The sequence below is a fragment of the Aspergillus foveolatus genome (assembly GCF_047715535.1).
Source record: "Aspergillus foveolatus strain CBS 279.81 unplaced genomic scaffold BDW70scaffold_111, whole genome shotgun sequence".
NCBI classification, from domain to species: domain Eukaryota; kingdom Fungi; phylum Ascomycota; class Eurotiomycetes; order Eurotiales; family Aspergillaceae; genus Aspergillus; species Aspergillus foveolatus.
In genome coordinates, this window is record NW_027396175.1 from 11,881 (window position 1) to 29,755 (window position 17,875).

The window sequence follows — 17,875 nt, forward strand, 5'->3', positions numbered from 1 at the left end:
ACAAACAATTTCTGGAGTAAAATATTTGTATCTGTAGTTTGAATTGCGTCACTTTCAAGTGTTGTGGAACGTGGCCAATATCCCCTGTACAATACAGTGTCCAACTCGATCGAGGAAGACGTGGTTTACTTCTCGACGCTGCTACGATGACTAAATAACTTTGCGCATTTCTGAAAGAAACCAAGGTCGTATGCTGTATCCATTTTCTACTGGCCGAAGTTTGTGCTCCTCTCTTCTCTCCGAGTACACCCAAGCTTTAGATAGCCTGGACATTAACCCAAAAGCGTGTGTCATCGGTCTTGTAGACGGAGTTACTATCGATCTGCTGCTGGATCCAATAGACAGCACTCTTGTAGTCTACGAGACGGCATCAGTAATCTGAGAATAATATAGCATACCGAGTAGGGACGGGTCAATTACTGTTAATATCATCCGTATTCGGATTACTTAGTCCGCTTGCACCATTGCGGTGCCCTGCAAACCACAGGTCGACGCCGTAGTATCCCTGGCAGTCCCAGCGGGATGCGACATCGGCATAGACATTCGAACTGGGCACATACATTAGAGGCGGGATCCTTGATTGCAGTGTTTGGGGACGAAAACTCATACTTCAGTATAGCGCCTTTATTCCAGTCAGCCTCAGACTGACCCGCCAAGCCATACCGAGTGGCACAGACACGGAGCATGCCCCAATTCTGCTTAAAGAGACCGAAATTGGCAGCATCATAGGTCTTCCCATCACCGTAGGTGTAATCGGTTGTCATTCCCTCCCTAGGATCTTTGTTAAACTTGTGGTCTGTAAGAGTAGGATATGTGCTAACTTACGTCTCAAGCATGGCAATTGCAAGATCAAGGGTGTTTCCACCCGCATTCAAAATAGCCTGCTTGCGCTGCCCGAGTCCGGACACAGTGTAGGAACCGCGGTCGGCCCTCTTGGTCATGTCCATCGAGGGGGCTGCCAGAGCTCCCAAGGCGAGGACAGACGAGGCAAGGATTTGGAGGCCTTTCATACTGTTGACTTAAATCTGAATTGTTGAACCCGTGCTTCTCAGGTGATACTGTCAAGAACTGGCGAAGATGGAAGTTGGCCCTTTTATAACATTTTCCAGGCAGAGCTCAACAGAGAACATTCGCTGGTCGCTTGCTCAAATTAGATAAAGTAACTTGCAAAGTCTATGCAATCCTTGTCACCACATAGTCATTTCATCATGAAAGCTTCCCCGGTTGCGGGGATAGAGACAATATCCGGGGATCGCGAAGTCTATAATCAGCTAACTAGAACAGGCACGGATTTCCGCCTCGCCCCCTCTACCGATTAATCATAGACTCGATAATAGCAGCTAACTTAATTGCCTCCAGCCTAATCAGGTTGCGTTTTCTAGCTCCCAGTGCAAGATCTGCTGATATAGTTTAAAATTATTACACGTCTTCATATTGCTGATCCTCGATGAACCAACTTGAAACTGATATTCAAGGCCACACCATGCGGTAGATGATATTTTCGCGCATAATGCATCCATAGTAGGCTCACGTCTTCACTGGCTGTAGTATCAAGTATCTCATACCGGTCATGATCTGTCTTGAAATGAGGCAAACTATAGATCCGAAGTGGCATGACGGAATACACCGCAGAACTACAGCCGATGCCAACCCTATCCTTGTGATTATTGTGTAGGATTCAAGCTCCGAAGCCGTAGCTCCTTTGGAAGAGTTCCGCCTAAGAATACGCAGAGATATTAGGCAAACTGGAGCTGATTTGACTGTTAATTGGCGCCCAAGGATCTGGCAGTGGCCGAACAATCCTGCAGCCCCAGGATTCGCCTCCTTGACAAAACGGTCCCTTCTTTCCCGCATATTCTCCGTCCGGACGTCAAGTTTGCGGGATTACTGCTGTGGCGTTGACCGCGGCTCCATACCCTTCCCGGGCTGCTTCTGCCACAACTACTCCCTAATGACTTTGAAATTCGACGGGATGACTAGGAAATTTGAATAAACCTTGTCTGAAATAGGCACGGACCATGTCCTTGTCCGGATCAGCCGTGATATGCCTCGGTCATCTGGGTAGCATACTTTGACCACGAGTCTGTCCATTTGAAGTGGATGCCGGATCAAGCCATAGGTGTGTGTCACAAGATGCGAAAAAAGATTATCGGATACTGTTCATTTGAAGTGAATACCGAACCAAAACGGAGAAGGCGAAGCAGCCGATACTGTCTTTGCCGACGCAAATCATCTTCATATCGCCTACCCTTTGGTCAAGCCCATGTAGATGATTGCGTGGCGGCAATAAGGTTCTCGAAACCCTCGAGTTCTGACGATTGGGGAACTACAACCTAACAGATAGATGCACCATCAACTATTTTCTTTCTAGTCCCCTATCTCACCAGTGATGCATCCAATCCTACCCATCGCGCTATTTGGTGCTGTGGAATCGGTGTCAGCAGAAGCCGGCCCTAGGGGACCAGATGGAGGGCTATCCTATGCTGATCCAACTTTTTGCATATCCGGATAGATCTGCATTTAACATTTTGATATAGAAACCACGGCACCCGTGAGTAGTGGTGTCAGATGCCGATGAGATGATGCGGATAGCAAACGAAGTTGTAACGCAGCTTCTGAGACAGGTAGCCTTACTTCGGTCTACGACAAGTCCTATCCGTGAAGTCTATTATTGTATTTATCCATAACTGAAATTATTATGGTAGCATAAATGCCTGTAAAGATACCCACGGAGGCAATAAGTCTGGGTGGTATGCCAACCGGCAGAAACTGACTGCTTGCCGTGCCTATAATGCGACGTCGTCACCAAGATATACTCTTACGAATGACGAACAATCATGCCATGTTTTTTGAGAGCCACATGACACAAATCACGGTAATTATTTCACAAATTTCCAATGCCAAACAGGGAGAGGATTAGGTGAATAGGATGCTGGATGCGGCTGTCCTAGGAGATTCTTCTCCTATTTCCACCGTCCTTAAGCCCTAACCATTACACCTGTCCGTCTAGATACCACCACTCCAAAGATACTGGCATCACACACATCTGCACCACCTCTTTCCCACTTCCTGGCTTTCCCCAACCCTGCACCCAGCCCAGTGACGGCCGGCCCAGCGAAAGCTCGTGTCACCCCCCACCGTATAAACCGGTCCCATATAATGGGGATGACTAGAGGTAAATGACCTATACCAAAATCACAAATGATGTATTGAAGCCGACCTTCTATGATAAGCTGGATAATCAAACAGCTATCTTGCCACTTGGATTTTTTACTTTTCTTGCCTTTGGGTTACTTATATATAAGTCACTACCAAATCTCACCGTCTTGGCCAGGTGTCAACCTTACATATTGTATCCAACCAGATAGAGAGCAACAAACCTAACTTATAGTTGTCTTCCTTAAAAGCAGGTACAGTTGCACATCTAGAGTTTGAGAAAGACAACGCCGCCGTGATGTCCTCATATGGTTGACAGCCGGGAGACCTCTCCTTACTCAGCAATATCCAGCATCCTTACAATATCGGATATACCTAGCATTTGCAATCCTATCTTGGACCCAGAAAAGACACCTAGAAGACTATAAAGCGCCTATACACACAGTAATCAAGAGATTATGACATTCAATACGTTTCGTTCGTGGGAGACACCGTACGCATCATGAAAACCAACATGCTGAACTTCTGCTCAAACAAAGAGGGCTAACCCGCTTTGGAGAGCTAAGTTCCGACTAGCTTACCCACTGTCACAGCACTAGTAACCACAATAGTTCAGTATAATTTGGAACACGTGATACCTTATGCTGGCGCGTCATATCTTGGCAGAGAGTTTCCCCACTCCTCCTGTCTGCATCCTCCACCGGTCAATATCGACCGAGCAACTATGGTCTCTTTCGACCAAGTAAAACAAACCAACTCAAGTCTAAAGTCCTACGGGACCGGGCTTGTGGGTGTATTCGGTATCCTATTCTCGAGCACTTCATCACCAACCTCAGCTAACAGATCCAGTCGGCGGCACAAGCGGCATCGGCGAAGCCACAGCCCGCTCCTTCGTACGCAATGCCACCGCTCCACGGGTCTATCTGATCGGACGGAATGAGGCACAGGCATCAAAAATCATCCAGGAGCTGAATTCTCTCAACCCAGAGAGTAAAACCACCTTTCTAAAATGCGACGTTTCGCTCCTCAAGAAAGTCGATGAAGTATGCAAAGACATCCAAGAAAAGGAGGAGAAGGTGAACGTGCTTGTTCTGACCACGGGAATGATGACGTACAAAGGGCGGGATGGTAAGATATGTTCCCTGTACGATTACGTTTAGTGGACGAGGTTGTGCTAACCAAGGTGTAGAAACAAACGAAGGGCTTGATAAAAAGTTGTCATTGCATTATTATGCCCGGATGAGGTTCATTTCGAACCTCCTACCACAGCTGAATGCCGCTGCGAACTCTCCCCAATCCACCTCCGCTGGAGCTACAGAGGAACGCAAACCACGTGGCCTCGCATCTGTAGTATCTGTCCTCGAAGCGGGCGGCGAGGGACAACTGATCAAAAACGATCTGCCCTTGGAATCAAACTATAGCCTTGCCAACGCGCGCACCCACGCCATTACGATGACTTCGCTGTCCTTGACCGAGCTAGCCCAATCCAATCCGTCCATCTCCTTCACCCACTCGTTTCCTGGCGTCGTCAAGACAGGCGTGATTCGGGAACTGGGTTTCTTTGGGCGGACGATAGCCCAGGCCGGCTGGGCACTTGCACGGCCGTGGATGGTGCCGATCGAAGAGAGTGGTGAGAGGCATGTGTTTGCTGCGGTGGACCAGAGAGGCGAGGTCGGGAAACTCCACTTGGTGGGCTCTGATAGCGAGCCGAGGGGGAATTGGAACCTATTAGAGGAGTTCAAGGCAAAGAAAGTTGGCGAGGACGTGTGGAGGCATACTTTAAATGTCTTTGAAGAGATTTGCGGCTAACCTGGGCGTTATTTCTAAAGCCAGTAATATAATAAATCTGATATTTCGAGCGGAACCACGGTCGTTGCCCGAAACCTATAATTGCTACTGCGGTCGAATCAATATATAACCAGCATTTTAGACACACATTATCTCAAGCCCGTTGATTGCCGACAGTGTGTATCGGGCATACCAGTCAGGTAGTTCCAAGATTGTCCTTGTGTCTATTTACTGAATGAGCGCTATTATTCTTTCTAGACTATGTTTCACAGTCTGTACAAGGATGAACTTGGAATCCAGTCTCAGCATTCCTACTACGGTAGTGCCACGCGGGGTAGACGGGTACCGATAACCGCGGCTGGCCCTGCATGTTATCAACTCTCACACTCATACATCAGCTCATCTTACTTGCAACAACTTCACGCATTCTTCTCATCAGAACCTGCCAATTCCCTGGCCAAAATGCCATCATTATATACCCATGTTACACTCGATATCACCGACCAGATTGGAATCATCAAGGTACGTTACACCACTTCTGGCGCGTAGTCGCATTCTCTAACACAATCACACTCCAGCTAAACAGACCGTCGGTCTTGAATGCCTGGAACGAGGCCATGCTCTGCGAGATGATCTCTGCGTTCCGCGAACTAGATCAGCATGAACGAACAGTGTTTACTGTGCTGACCGGCGAAGGGCGGTTCTTTTCCGCGGGGGCTGATATTCGACGTATGTGCACAGTTGCCGGATATTCTCAAAATATCGCAAGGCTTAACATGAAGCAGAAGACATCCCAAGAGCACCAGAAAATGCAACCGCCGCAGAGAAGAAACTGTTCTACATGCGCAAGTTCTCACGCGGTATGTGCATGCACACCCTCAACCATACCAACCAAAAGCCATGCACTAATCAATGTACGGCGTAAGAAATCGAGCTCTTTCGTTCTCTCATCGATCACACCAAGATTCTCGTCTTAGCACTCAACGGCCCTGGCGTCGGCGGTGGCGCAGCCTGGTTCACTGGGCTAGCGGATATTGTCCTCGCCGTGTCTGGCGCATACCTGCAAGTTCCCTTCAACAGCCTTGGGCTGGTACCAGAGTTTGGTGCTCCGCAGACCTTTGCGCAGAGCATTGGCGTGCGCCGCACAAATGATCTTCTTATGTTTGGGCGGAAGTGTACTGTCGAGGAGCTGGAAAGTTGGGGACTTATCAACAGGGTTTTTCCCGCACAGGGATTCGTGGATCAGGTGCTGGTTTATTTGCGGGGACAGTTAGAGGTTAATGATGGGGGAAGTATGCTTGAGACGAAGAGGTTGACAAATGGCCCTTTGAGGGCCGAACGGATGCTGGGAATGTTTGATGCTGCGAATGCGCTGGCGGAGAGGTTTGTGGAGGGGGTTCCTTTTGAGAGGTTTGCAAGGAGAAATGAGGAACTAAACACAGGTATGTCCTTCCCCCTTCTTCCCAAACGTAAATATGTGCTGAAATTGTGATAGCGAGAAAGGCCCGCAGCGGCAAGGAGAAGGCGTCTCTTTGACGGGCCTGATGAGGTCAAAGACAGCTTAACGCTACGCGGGGGCAGCATGACTACAGGGTCCCTATATTCCGTAACGGACATAGATGCCGGATTTGATTGACAAGTTTATGCGGGCAGGTTGCTCGGTCATCGAACTTGCCTGATCTAATACTGACTTCTCAGAACCCATTACGTATCTTGACTTCATCAGGACTATAATTCCAGGGCTACGGGCTCTTGACCGTACGGCCGTAATTTCTGAATCTGACCGCTTCTGAAGACCTGAACTAGATAGATGAATTTGTTGTCCTACATAAATTCCGGAAGTAGACGAAATTTATATTGTACCTCAATGGCACGTAGCTTGGAGTTGCTTGTCCACCGTCAAATGCAACGTTTCTTGTACATGATATGCATGACTTGCAAATTCTGAAACATCTTCCATGCCCTGAAAACCGGACACGGATGATCCATCAACAGGGAAGCTGTGCTTTCAGCACTCATGATCTGCGAACAGATGTCTTCTGGGTACATCCACCACCTAGTCTGACCACAACGCTCCTTGTCAAACGATAGTGTTGATTTCAAGCTGACGCAACATGGCCTCGACATCAGCAATAGCCCAACCCTCACCATACTCGAAAGTAGTGTTTTGCGTAGCCCGGTTGAGGTGTTTTGGCTCGTATTCGTTTTTCTCTTTCTTGGAGGGTGTGAACGCGCCCAGAAGTGAGCGCATATTTTCACCGTAACGCCGTCTGCTCTTTTCCAATTCCTCTACTTCCATTAACAACGCACAGGCCGAAACAACCTGGAAACTTTCGAGCCGATCCCATCCCCGCCGTCGATGGCCTAGACCTTTTTCCGTCTCACCAGCAACATGGAAGCAAGCTAGACAACGCTCCAATGAGTCGTATCAACTTACGTAAACCGTTATGGGGCCGGGAGGGCCATTTGCGATAATATTAAGGAAGCTATTCTCTCGAATTCATCCTTGAGTTTGATAGACCATTCACGCTGTCGGTTGGTTTGGACGCCGCCGTTATTGAGAACCTGGCCGATGAAGACTTCGAGCTTGGTTAACGGGTAGACAGGGTGTTCGGAGAAGTTAGCCATCGCATCGGACATTGTATCTTCGTACCTAGTGCCAGTATTAGTAGTCAGTATTTTACGTTGGGAGGGTGTAGTACAGTGAGCGAATTTGACGAGCTGTTTCGACATGCGCTTTCCAGTTTACGGGTGCTCCAAGGGCGATGCACCGCCCGGTCAATGAGTCTATTATCCTCTTCCACACGGTGGTCGGATTAGACATTATTGTTGTGTGAATAGCCTTCCTCCAGATCTCATGCTCATTTATGGCTCGATAAATCTTGCCCAGTATTTTCTCAGATCGATAGTACTTGTGCACTGGGCTGAAGTCAATATCATCATCTGGATAGGGATGTACGTAGCGGGCCTCAAGTTGAATATTTTGCCTGTCGTGGATCTTGGCTAGGGGTCCCGGGGCGAGGCTTCTAGGTATTAGCTGGAGATTCTGTGCTTATGTAGGAAACCCGGGGCTTACAAGTCTGGTCTATTACGATTAACGAACGGCATTTCCTCAAGCCTGACAGGAACACCAGTCTTTGAGAAGTCTACTGCTGTAGAGTGCAACTGCGCAAGCTTTCTTACAGGCGGAGTGTGAAGTACCGAGTTCCATCTGGTCGGCTAGGATCATGTGTTTGGTCGCAATAACGCCAAGTTTATCGGATTGCATAAACTCTACAAAGAAGTTGGCCTTGTCTTGTCTCTCTACCACACGCTTGATATCCAGAGGCGGGTTACGGGGATAGTTGGCCGGGGCAAAGACGCGCTTCGGAGCGGCTGCTGGGTCCCAGATGATGTTGTACAAGTCCCCATCCAGATCTCCCCCGCTGAGCTGACTGGGAAGATCTGGAGCACCTTTTTGGCTGAAGACAATACAATTCCGGTGTTGCCTAAGTGGGTGACCCTTAGGTGGAACGACATTGTATTGGTACTGGATATCCCCGCCGTGCAGAGCCGGAGACCTGGTGACAAGCAGACGGCAGTTTTTGGGAGGAGCTGCAAACCTGTCCATGGCTTGGTAGGTCACAAAGACCTCGTTTTCGTTTAATAATCCAGTCTCATCCATGATACCATACAGCGTAATACCCTTGTGCACTGGGGTTCAGAAGGCGGAGTTTCCGAAGGACCATGGCTTCAACGACCGCTCGGAGAAAAGGGATTTCCTTGTAGTCCAGCTTTAGGTTATGAAACAACGGAAATAATCGATGTAGCTTGACGCAGCCGGCGACACTCTGGCCTTTTAGAAATGTTGCTGTGTTCTTGGTGGTTGCAGTGGCCTTTCGCAGCTGTTCTATCGCAGCTCCTGTAGTTTGATAAACCACTCTTCATCAACGCCCATATTCTCCAGGATCTTGATCACTTGTCTATTCAAGAACAGAGGGATGGGCTTTGACCGTGAGCCACAGATTTCCACGTTTACCTGGTCGTCTGTCTGGAACTTGGTCATGGAAGGTCTGATACAAACCTTGGAGCCTCGAAGACGCGGGTCTAAGGATAGCATGCCTTTTGCACCCCCTAGTCGGACCTAAAAAATTGTTGGCACCCCATTTCGAGGCGGCAAGGCGCTGTGGAACACATCAACGGCTTTTGCAGAGATAATCCCAACGCCGTCGCTGAAGACCCGTCCGCCGACTTGTACGTCTGGTATTCGCAGTACACGGATCCCGTTTCCCTTCAGATTCACGGCAAAGGGGGTGTCCGAGAAGGCCTGTCCAATTCGGGCTGCGCAACAGGCAGGGGAAGTTATCTCCGAGAACCTTCCAATGGCCTTGATAATTGTGAAATAACTCTGGATAGCCCCGTCGTCGTCGTCGTCGATGAACGGCGCAGAGAACTGGCAGGTCAGTTACAGAGTCTTCAACAACGTCGAGGAATAGCGGAGCTGGTATAAGGAGAGACGAAATAGTAGCTTACCCAGGCTGAGCGAGACCTCAGCGATGAATGAGAGAACCCCAGGAAAGTGTAAGTGCGGCCAGCAATCTGAAAGCCATTCGCGAACACGTTCTTAAACCTCACGAAGATTAAACTGTTGTTGATTCGAGGGTTGAAGTAGACATCCTCTACGTTCTCATCGCAGAACTGCACGCGGATAAAGTACTCTTGATGGTTTGGAAACCGTCGAAGGATTCGATTCAGAGGCTCTGCCACTGGCCCATGCAAAGTTATGCGGGAAGGGGTCACAACAACTCGATGAATATGTGCAAGTTGCGGAGCGGGCTGAAAGAAAGCCTCTGCTTCGATAGCCCCGTCGCTGAGGTCCTTGTCTCTTCCCGTGATCACCCCTAGCAATCTTTTAATGCTGAACTCTTCTGGGTCCCCAAAGGGGGATGGCCAGTCGATCAGGTTGAATAGTCTTTTGCACCTTTCTTGTTTTGAAGATACTCGCCAGTTTTCTGGTCAGGCTAAGAACGGTATTTGGAGGAAGGTACCCGTTGTAGACCAGTGCTTGTAGCTGGAATAAGATTCCGAAAGGCAGCGTCCCAGCCCTAGTGTACTCTCCCAAACGGTCTCTCAACAAAGTGAGCTGCGAGTGCCAGCTGTCGAAATTGTGCACTCTTTTGAACTCGTAGCTTATAACACTCAAGTCGTACTCTGCCACCTTGCCCATTCGCGCCTTTAAATCCGATGAAGTTGAGACGACTTGAAATTCGTACACAAGGCATTGCCCGACAGCTGCGGCTTGGGGGCCACCCGGCGACGTGAGTCGAATACGCGAATCGCCGTCGCATTAGAAAAATAACGGGACTGTGATCGAGGTAAGCAGCATCGAACCGTGTTTGGACCAGACCAGCTCATAAACTGTACTCAAAGGAATCTTGATACGACGAGTGTTACCCAAGTGCACAATAATATTTCGTTTCTTGAAGATGATGGTGTCATACTGTTGGAGTTCCACCTCTGGCACGTAGAACTCATTCTCCACAAACACGGTGTATCCGCAGCTAGCCATCGACAATACAAACGAAATTGAGCCTCGTCCTCCCCCTTCTTCTTCGATTATCCGGGAAGGGTTGGTTCGCTCCTGCACCTCGTTGGCCAGGGCTCGAAGGTCGAATTCGTCCGGTTTGAGGTGGCTCGGTTTGCGGTGGCTCGGTTTGCAGAGTACCTGGGATCCGAATAAGTTCAGCTTGGATAAGGCACGCCGCATCCCGGCTTGCCGTTCTTCTCCATGATGAGCTAGAAATCTCTCGCCATCGGATCGATTCAGGAACAGGATATGCCCAAAGCACTTCTTCCTCGGTTTCTCGCAGTCGTAGTCGGTGATGGCCAGAGACCGCATGAACGGCTCAAGCTGATGCTTCAACACATCTTTGCTGAGGGTGCCCGGAAGATTATGTACGAAGACTTCCATTCCGGAGTCTCAAGAAGATCTGGGCCTAGCGAAGGAACCTAGCGGAGTTGAAGACACTGGAGGTCTCCTATCAACGCGGGGAACCTGGCGGGGTTGGAACCGTCGCGGTCAATGGTGATGGACTATGAAGGAATATATGTGGCAAAAAAGAGTTATGTGAGTGAATAAGAAGATACGGGAGCAAAAGCGGTAAGAAACTGATCGAGAGACGGATTTGTGGTAGGTCAGACGGTGTTGGATGTGTTGATGTGTTGGAATGTTTGGATGTGATAAGAGTGTTAGTGAAGCAAACCATCAGCTGCCAAACGGGCACTGTGGGCACTAACGTACAGAGTACTTGCATATGGCAGGCATATAATCGGCAGATCAACGCCAATAGATCTGTCAACTCTCTCTCCTCTCTCATTCACTCCGTCTCTTTCACTTCCCGTCAGCCACCTCTTCACCCTTCCCCTCCATCAATTCTTCTTCACCTTTCGCCAGGCCCACCCATCGACCTCCAGCCTAATAACACAATGTACGAATGCGAGACCTGCACCGCGTTTTTTCTCGACCCATATGAGCGCGACGACCACATGGACGAGTACGGCCATTGGCCTGAATGTGAGATCTGCCCCCGCACTTTTCGCACCCAACGCGCCTGCAATCAACATATGGACAGCACAGGCCATTGGGCTCCCCGCTACGAATGCGAGACCTGCACTAAGTCCTTTCGCTCTCTGAACGCCGCTCATCAGCACATGGACTCCAAGGGCCACTGGGCGCCCAGATGGCCCTGCGAGACATGCAACAACACATTCTACACGGAGGAAGCAGCGGAGCAGCACATGCAATCGCTAGGCCATTACCGGTTCTACTGCAAGACGTGCGACCGGCAGTTTCAGAACGAGAATAACCTGCAGATGGTACGTTTGAAAATCTCTTTCGCTCCCTGGGTCCCGGTCTGACCACTCTCATAGCACCTCAATTCCCAGATTCACCGCGGCCGCAACGTCCAGTGTCCCTTTTGCAAGGTCAGGTACACGACCGCGTCTGGCCTCAGCCACCACCTCGAGACCGGTGCATGCCCCCGGGCTCCAAGCCTGAACCGTGAGAGTATCTACCGTCTAGTCCGTGAGCGAGATCCCCACGGCGTCATCACTTACAAGCAGATCGGATGGAGGAACGAAGAAAACTCCACCTACTCCGCTACTGTCCAGGCCTGGAACGGCTTCGGCTACGAATGTTATCTGTGCCATCGACAGTTTATTAATCTCCCTACACTCAATCAGCATTTGAACTCTCCTGCCCATAAGCAACAGGTCTACCATTGCCCCAACGGTCGCTGTGCGAAGTCTTTTGCGACTCTGGCCGGAATGTTCAATCATCTCGAGAGCGAGTCGTGCGGGCATATGCGATTTGAGAATGTTCAGAAGCAGGTCGGGTATGTTCTTCGAGGAGATCGACTCATTTCATTTTGAAGATTGTAGCGGTCGGCCTTTTTCGTTTGCTGGCGTTTTAATATCAAACTAGCTAAAAAGTAAGGCTCCGGAAGCATAGCGAAGGGCTTAAAGGAGCCACCAGGAGCCAGCATGTATGTGTCATCTAATTCTGAGTTCCAATGACAGTATGTGATCCCCATTTGGCGTGGTTCTTTTGGTTCCATCTTCTGCCAGGGCTAAACTTACAGCGACCCAATAGTGACCCAACTCAAGCGCCAGGAAGCTGGTGACTATCATGGAATCATCACTGAATTTGCTCTGATCTTTGTAGATGCACAAGCACCCGGATTAACAGCATGAACTTCAATACGTACATCAAGACAGTGAGCATATATTCAGAAAATGCCCCTCCTTTCATCGGGGATGATGATGCCCTTGACCGAATACTGCGGCTGGAGAGATATAAAAAGTTGTTTACGCCAGAATTTGTCGAGGCGGAAGCGGTCGATTTTCCCCGAAGTCCGGCGCAGAGGACTCTCGCTATAGTAGGAAAATCAGTCCTGCTCTTCCAGAGCTCTTCCAGACATCATCGTTTCGTAGCTCAATAGGGTCCTGGGAGCCATCGTCGGTGTTGTTCGGCATCCAACTCCAGGGAACTTTTTTTGTCGAGCCAGATTTCGCCCGCAACAACCGATCTCTAGGCGCGTTTTCAAGTAGGTATGGTAGCTGACAAACCAATCTGATTGCCGCTAACAGCTGACTTAGAGCTTAAATTAGAGATATATAAAAGGAAAGGCAAGCCTGAATACGCTGTGACATTTTATCCCTAGCCGTGAATTTAAACAACTTTTCGCCCAGTGGACGATTACGCTTGCATATGTACAAGCAACTAAACACACCACGAATATCTCTATCCTCTTCAACAAGGACTAATCATCCAACGCGCAAACTTCAGAGATGAGCCCAGTACAGCCATTGCAAGGAGGCCTTATCTGCGTGGCAGTGACATGCCAATGCTTACTGTATGGGAACGGAGTTGACAAAATGTGAGTGGTCGTTGGTAGGAACTAGCTAACCAAATGATATCGTGCCATCGCATCTATGGTTGTCGCGGTATGGCATCAGGTTGTTCGCTGAAGAGCAGATGCATCAATTCAAAGCAAGTAAGGGGAATGGATGGAATTCTCGCTGGATGAAGATACTGTAACCATCTGCCTCATATATCTTTTACACGAGTATGGAGAAGGGTGAACACCACTAGGTCTTCATACTACTTGCGATGAGCAAGGACGAGACCAAAAGAATTTCTGCGGCTGCGCGATTCCTCTTCATCCCAACCTAAATCTGAAGCATTCCAAGCGGCTTACCTCATTTAATCATCTTCAGGTTCGCATTTCTCTGCAAGTCAATCGCGAAGTGTGGTTGAGAGAATACGAAGCTGATAGTCCAACACCTCCCCTCTGCATCTCACTGCATCTCTCACCTGATGCTATTGCTTCTAAAGAAACAAATAGCACCACCTGGTGCATAGGCTTTGGCCAAGAGGAGCCGAAAATAGTGTTGTTCTGCTGGTCTCTTCTTCAGAATCTGACTTCAGACCGGGATTCATTTAAAATCAACAGACCAAGCCTCGGCAGCGGGTATTTCGTATTCACCACCACCACCATTCGACATAAAAATAGAATAACCACGCTACTTTAAATTGTTGGCAGTCAACGCCATGTGTTGATAACGATAAAGGAAAAGATCGACCGACTTTTCCGAGTCATGTAGTATTGGGCTTTGGCGCTGGATCGCGATGCCAAGCGTCTTCAGCTGCAAGCGAGCATCGTGCGGTTACATTGATCGTCGGGTCCTTGGATGATTGATATTTTCCGATCATTGATTGGAGTCACATCTGATAGGTGGCGGAATCAGCCTCGCTTGTTCGGTCAAATGGTGAAGCGGGTTATTAGTCGGCGGTTTCAAGGGACAAGATCATCGTTATTGTATCTCGTATCTTCTCCAGCTTGCGCTGCATATGATGTGGATCCTCGAGCTGGAGGCTTAAGGTGGTCGTATCTATATGTGGCAGCGAGAGCGTCTTGGGTATAAAGAGTCCATCCTTCAGCTCAAGCCATAAGAAAAAGGAAAAGAAAAAGGTAAAAATCAACTCTACAGACTTACCTTCACACTTCTTCGAGCCACAAAAGTCCAGTTCAAAATGCGCACAACGGTTAATCTCCTCCTGTCCGCTCTCCCGGCCCTCCCCATGGCGCTGGCCGCCTGTCCAGGCCCTGATGTCAACACCGCAACAACAGATCTCATGAAGTCCTTTGAGAGCTGGGAGCCCGATGTCTACGACGACGGCTACGGAAACCCTACCATTGGATACGGCCACCTTTGCAGCGACTGGTCGTGCTCGGATGTCGCGTATGATATCCCCTTGTCCGAAGAGGATGGGGTGAAGCTTTTTGCGGAGGACATTGCTGTGCGTCTCCTTCCACAGCCTTCCCCTCACGACGGGACCTCTAATGTGGAAGAAAGATGTAAGGTCCTAATACGATGAGTAAAACAGGTCTACCAAGACGGCGTGGTCTCTGCCCTCGACTCCTCGGTTACCTTGAACGACAACCAGTACGGGGCCCTCGTCTCCTGGTGCTATAACGTCGGCGCGGGCGCCGTGGCCGAATCGACCCTTGCGGCTCGCCTCAATACTGGCGAGGATCCCAACACTGTGGCGGAAGAGGAACTAATCAAGTGGGTGTATGCGAACGGCGAGGTATCGGAGGGGCTGAAACGCAGACGTAATGCGGAGATTGAGCTTTTCCAAACCACCAGTGATGGCGAGGCTCTGCCTGTTTCTTGCTGATTGACGTCTGTGGATCGGGCGGCGGATGGGGAATTATTGACCATTGTGATATGATTCTTAGTGGGTAGTGTTGAGTCGGTGGCCATTGTGATGTCAGCTTTGCATTCTAGCTGAGTGAATATATGGCCCTTCTATACTAGGAATGATGTCTGTCTCTGTCAGTGCACGCAGCCTGTTTCAGCTGACGATGAGAGGTAATCATAATCCTAAACTATCTGTTGCAGCTTTCGGGCTAGGCCCGCTAATGTGTGCCCAGAGATTCTCAGATAGTGGGGAGTAGCATGTTTATACTTGTTTTGACACTGTATTTGAGCAGCGAACCTATGTAGTCCATCTCCAGTCGTCGATAGGGTTAGCCCTGTACTCAAGGCACATGGGTCTCACAGCTGGATCAACAGCATTGAGGGCTTCCGATGGGAAACTGCAGTTATTCGAATTACCTACGAGAAGGTATTTGACCTAATTCGAGAAAACTAAGTTTGAAGTGAGATTAATGACAGATATAGGAGAAAATGACCGATGGTCTCAGCGTCGCGAGTTATCAATATTGGTCAACTCTAGAGCAATACAAGACGCTACACAACATCTAAAATAACCCGTTCCTACAACTTCTGTTTCCCATTATTCGACCTATAGTCGCTGTTTGGCAGAACGATAAAACTCCCTCTCAATGAACTGTTTCTAAGATATTTTAACCTCCCTTAGCAGATGTTAGCTCTGGGATTGCTACCCTGGTCCTTTGGATCGTCCTCACCATTGGTTTCTTCGTCACGGAATGGCTACAGCATCTTGAAACAACGCACTACATGGAGTAATGCCCTATTTTGCCTCATGTAAGGTCACCCCTGGTTCCTCATCTATACATCTCCCAGTTCACAGCTAATCCCGCCCGCGGCCACGGGTCTTCCCCACACATTGTGTCCAATAGGCTATAGAGCCTCACTTAGAAACAACACGCTCCATCTTGTTTCTGGGCTTTTCTGGGATTCTGGCATACGCGCCAGCCCCTACAAGAATAAGTCCTAAGCCCAAGAAACATGCTGGAGCAGACAAGTTCGCACAGCAGGCATAATATCAAGTCGCTGCCGCAGACATGCAAAGCCGTCTACGCGGAAAAGAGACCGAATAAGACGCCAGAGGCAAAGTTCGGAACCACCGGGAAATGTTCACACCATTGACTACACTTAAGCAGGTTCACCAATCATGCCCAAGTTACCCATAACCGTAAGAGTCTAGTCTTGTCCATGTACATGGCCCAAAGTTCCGGGCCAAACGACTACCCCTGTGGAGATTATCATGCGCTCGTCCCCGGCCCCTCATCAGTCCCCATACCGTCTTCCTAACGTGACACCACTCTAGGACCTGAATCACATACCTTCAGCTACTACTGGTATGTTTCTCACCCCTCAAGCTCAATTTCTGGAACAGGATACAAATACCTGTTAATTCCTTACTTCTGTCTCCAGCTGACTTTGCTCTCTACCCGAACTTACGAAGAACTAGTTGACACATTACAATGCCCAACACAAAGACTGTTCGCGTTGCTCACTTGGGAGGCATCGATACTGCCTATCAGATGCCCATCCCTACGACAGCACCAAGCCCACAATGGTGCTTGTCAACTCTTTCACTACGTCTTCTGAGCTGTACCGAGCTCAATACAACGACAAGAAGCTGACAGAGAGTGTGAATCTACTCTCCATCGAGCTCTTGGGCCACGGCCAGACGCGGACAGCCCGCCAGCACTGGACCTATTGGGACACAGCTGAAATGAACTTCCAAGTGCTTGACACGCTGGGAATTGACAAGGCCTTCGTGCTCGGCACGAGCCAAGGTGGCTGGATCACTGTGATGATGGCGCTGATGCGACCCGAGAAGGTAATTCCTACTACCTATTACGTCGTATGCGAGACTGACGTGGCTAGATTCTGGGAATCATCCCCCTCGGAACCTCGCTGGACTCTGAATCCGAGCGAACTCGACAGCTAGGATGCTGGGACGGACCCAAACTCCTCAAGCCCTTCATTGAGCAGTGGTCCAGCAAGGAACCGACCCCGGACTTTGCCCCAGACAATGACTACTGCGACGTGCTCATCAATATCGGCTTCAATGACTGCTCCACTGAAGACCGTGATTTCTGGCGCTCCACGATCATGCAGAATTACCAGGGAGATGACGGCCGTCGCCGGATCCGCATGGCTGCTATCAATTTGGCTGAGCGCAATGGCCTTCACCTGCGACTCCAAGATGTCCAGTGCCCGGTGCTATGGCTCCACGTAAGCTCAACAGCACAATCATATCCACAGATGGACATGGCTCAGCTACATTAACAGGGAACGGCAGATGTTATCTATACCGTGGCTAATGCGAATGAGGAAATTGGCCTTCTCACCAATTCCCCCGATGCTCAGCTCGTCCTTGTGGAGGGAGGCGCGCATTTTCTTAGCTGCACAAATCCCGAGGCAGTCAACAAGGCTCTACTGGACTTCGTGAAAAAGTATAAGTGAGCAACATACTCGGCACGACACTTCCGCACGTATCAGATGCCAAACACTTTCTTGACGGTTGGGGTTCGGCTCGCTGGAATGGCATACGAGCAGTATCCGAATGGAGGAGTACTTCTTGTTATAATCGGCCGTTGAGTACAAGTCTGTTTACACGATTTTCACTTAGCTCAAGGTCAAAAATAAGATTGCCAGGAAACATAAG

The 17,875-nt window shown here is 49.4% G+C and overlaps 7 protein-coding genes across 7 annotated transcripts; 5 read left to right on the plus strand and 2 right to left on the minus strand.

The window, feature by feature from the left end:
• Positions 1-256: 256 nt before the first annotated feature.
• On the minus strand, positions 257-1,010 carry BDW70DRAFT_154190 (uncharacterized protein; the record flags this gene model as incomplete). Its single annotated transcript, XM_073739788.1, has 4 exons — positions 257-357; positions 421-548; positions 610-771; positions 826-1,010. 4 exons carry the CDS (start codon positions 1,008-1,010, stop codon positions 257-259), a joined length of 576 nt encoding a protein of 191 aa, XP_073591257.1.
• A 2,854-nt stretch (positions 1,011-3,864) lies between these two features.
• Positions 3,865-4,984, plus strand: BDW70DRAFT_144861 (uncharacterized protein). Its single transcript, XM_073738329.1, has 3 exons — positions 3,865-3,956; positions 4,006-4,284; positions 4,346-4,984. The coding sequence occupies exons 1-3, from the start codon at positions 3,881-3,883 to the stop codon at positions 4,963-4,965; spliced, it is 975 nt and encodes a 324-aa protein (XP_073591258.1). The 5' UTR covers positions 3,865-3,880; the 3' UTR covers positions 4,966-4,984.
• Positions 4,985-5,341: 357 nt separating this feature from the next.
• On the plus strand, positions 5,342-6,619 carry BDW70DRAFT_166111 (enoyl-CoA hydratase/isomerase family protein). The gene is made up of 5 exons (XM_073741905.1): positions 5,342-5,466; positions 5,523-5,673; positions 5,730-5,804; positions 5,871-6,386; positions 6,440-6,619. Exons 1-5 carry the CDS (start codon positions 5,407-5,409, stop codon positions 6,478-6,480), a joined length of 843 nt encoding a protein of 280 aa, XP_073591259.1. The 5' UTR covers positions 5,342-5,406; the 3' UTR covers positions 6,481-6,619.
• A 670-nt stretch (positions 6,620-7,289) lies between these two features.
• On the minus strand, positions 7,290-10,947 carry BDW70DRAFT_166115 (RNA dependent RNA polymerase). The gene is made up of 10 exons (XM_073741906.1): positions 10,315-10,947; positions 9,972-10,215; positions 9,457-9,904; positions 9,119-9,376; positions 8,876-9,067; positions 8,670-8,828; positions 8,128-8,629; positions 8,021-8,096; positions 7,647-7,967; positions 7,290-7,597 (listed from the first exon to the last, which is right to left on the minus strand). Exons 1-10 carry the CDS (start codon positions 10,892-10,894, stop codon positions 7,390-7,392), a joined length of 2,988 nt encoding a protein of 995 aa, XP_073591260.1. The 5' UTR covers positions 10,895-10,947; the 3' UTR covers positions 7,290-7,389.
• Positions 10,948-11,409: 462 nt separating this feature from the next.
• Positions 11,410-12,354, plus strand: BDW70DRAFT_166117 (C2H2-type zinc finger protein; the record flags this gene model as incomplete). Its single annotated transcript, XM_073741907.1, has 2 exons — positions 11,410-11,799; positions 11,854-12,354. The coding sequence occupies 2 exons, from the start codon at positions 11,410-11,412 to the stop codon at positions 12,352-12,354; spliced, it is 891 nt and encodes a 296-aa protein (XP_073591261.1).
• A 2,164-nt stretch (positions 12,355-14,518) lies between these two features.
• On the plus strand, positions 14,519-15,166 carry BDW70DRAFT_154195 (lysozyme; the record flags this gene model as incomplete). The annotated part of the gene is made up of 2 exons (XM_073739789.1): positions 14,519-14,785; positions 14,873-15,166. The coding sequence occupies 2 exons, from the start codon at positions 14,519-14,521 to the stop codon at positions 15,164-15,166; spliced, it is 561 nt and encodes a 186-aa protein (XP_073591262.1).
• A 1,590-nt stretch (positions 15,167-16,756) lies between these two features.
• Positions 16,757-17,673, plus strand: BDW70DRAFT_166118 (alpha/beta fold hydrolase; the record flags this gene model as incomplete). The annotated part of the gene is made up of 3 exons (XM_073741908.1): positions 16,757-17,044; positions 17,092-17,442; positions 17,500-17,673. Exons 1-3 carry the CDS (start codon positions 16,775-16,777, stop codon positions 17,671-17,673), a joined length of 795 nt encoding a protein of 264 aa, XP_073591263.1. The 5' UTR covers positions 16,757-16,774.
• Between the last annotated feature and the right edge of the window lie 202 nt (positions 17,674-17,875).

Excerpts from the sequence above, each read along its gene's own strand:
- BDW70DRAFT_144861 (XM_073738329.1), top strand. The coding sequence starts at position 3,881 with ATGGTCTCTTTCGACCAAGTAAAACAAACCAACTCAAGTCTAAAGTCC. Across the intron at positions 3,957-4,005 it reads CGGGCTTGTGGGTGTATTCG|TCGGCGGCACAAGCGGCATC; the intron begins GTATCCTATTCT and ends TAACAGATCCAG. Across the intron at positions 4,285-4,345 it reads GACGTACAAAGGGCGGGATG|AAACAAACGAAGGGCTTGAT; the intron begins GTAAGATATGTT and ends ACCAAGGTGTAG.
- BDW70DRAFT_166111 (XM_073741905.1), top strand. The coding sequence starts at position 5,407 with ATGCCATCATTATATACCCATGTTACACTCGATATCACCGACCAGATT. Across the intron at positions 5,467-5,522 it reads ACCAGATTGGAATCATCAAG|CTAAACAGACCGTCGGTCTT; the intron begins GTACGTTACACC and ends ATCACACTCCAG. Across the intron at positions 5,805-5,870 it reads CATGCGCAAGTTCTCACGCG|AAATCGAGCTCTTTCGTTCT; the intron begins GTATGTGCATGC and ends GTACGGCGTAAG.
- BDW70DRAFT_166115 (XM_073741906.1), bottom strand. The coding sequence starts at position 10,894 with ATGGAAGTCTTCGTACATAATCTTCCGGGCACCCTCAGCAAAGATGTG. Across the intron at positions 9,377-9,456 it reads TGAGGTCTCGCTCAGCCTGG|TTCTCTGCGCCGTTCATCGA; the intron begins GTAAGCTACTAT and ends CTGACCTGCCAG. Across the intron at positions 9,068-9,118 it reads TCTCTGCAAAAGCCGTTGAT|GTCCGACTAGGGGGTGCAAA; the intron begins GTGTTCCACAGC and ends ACAATTTTTTAG.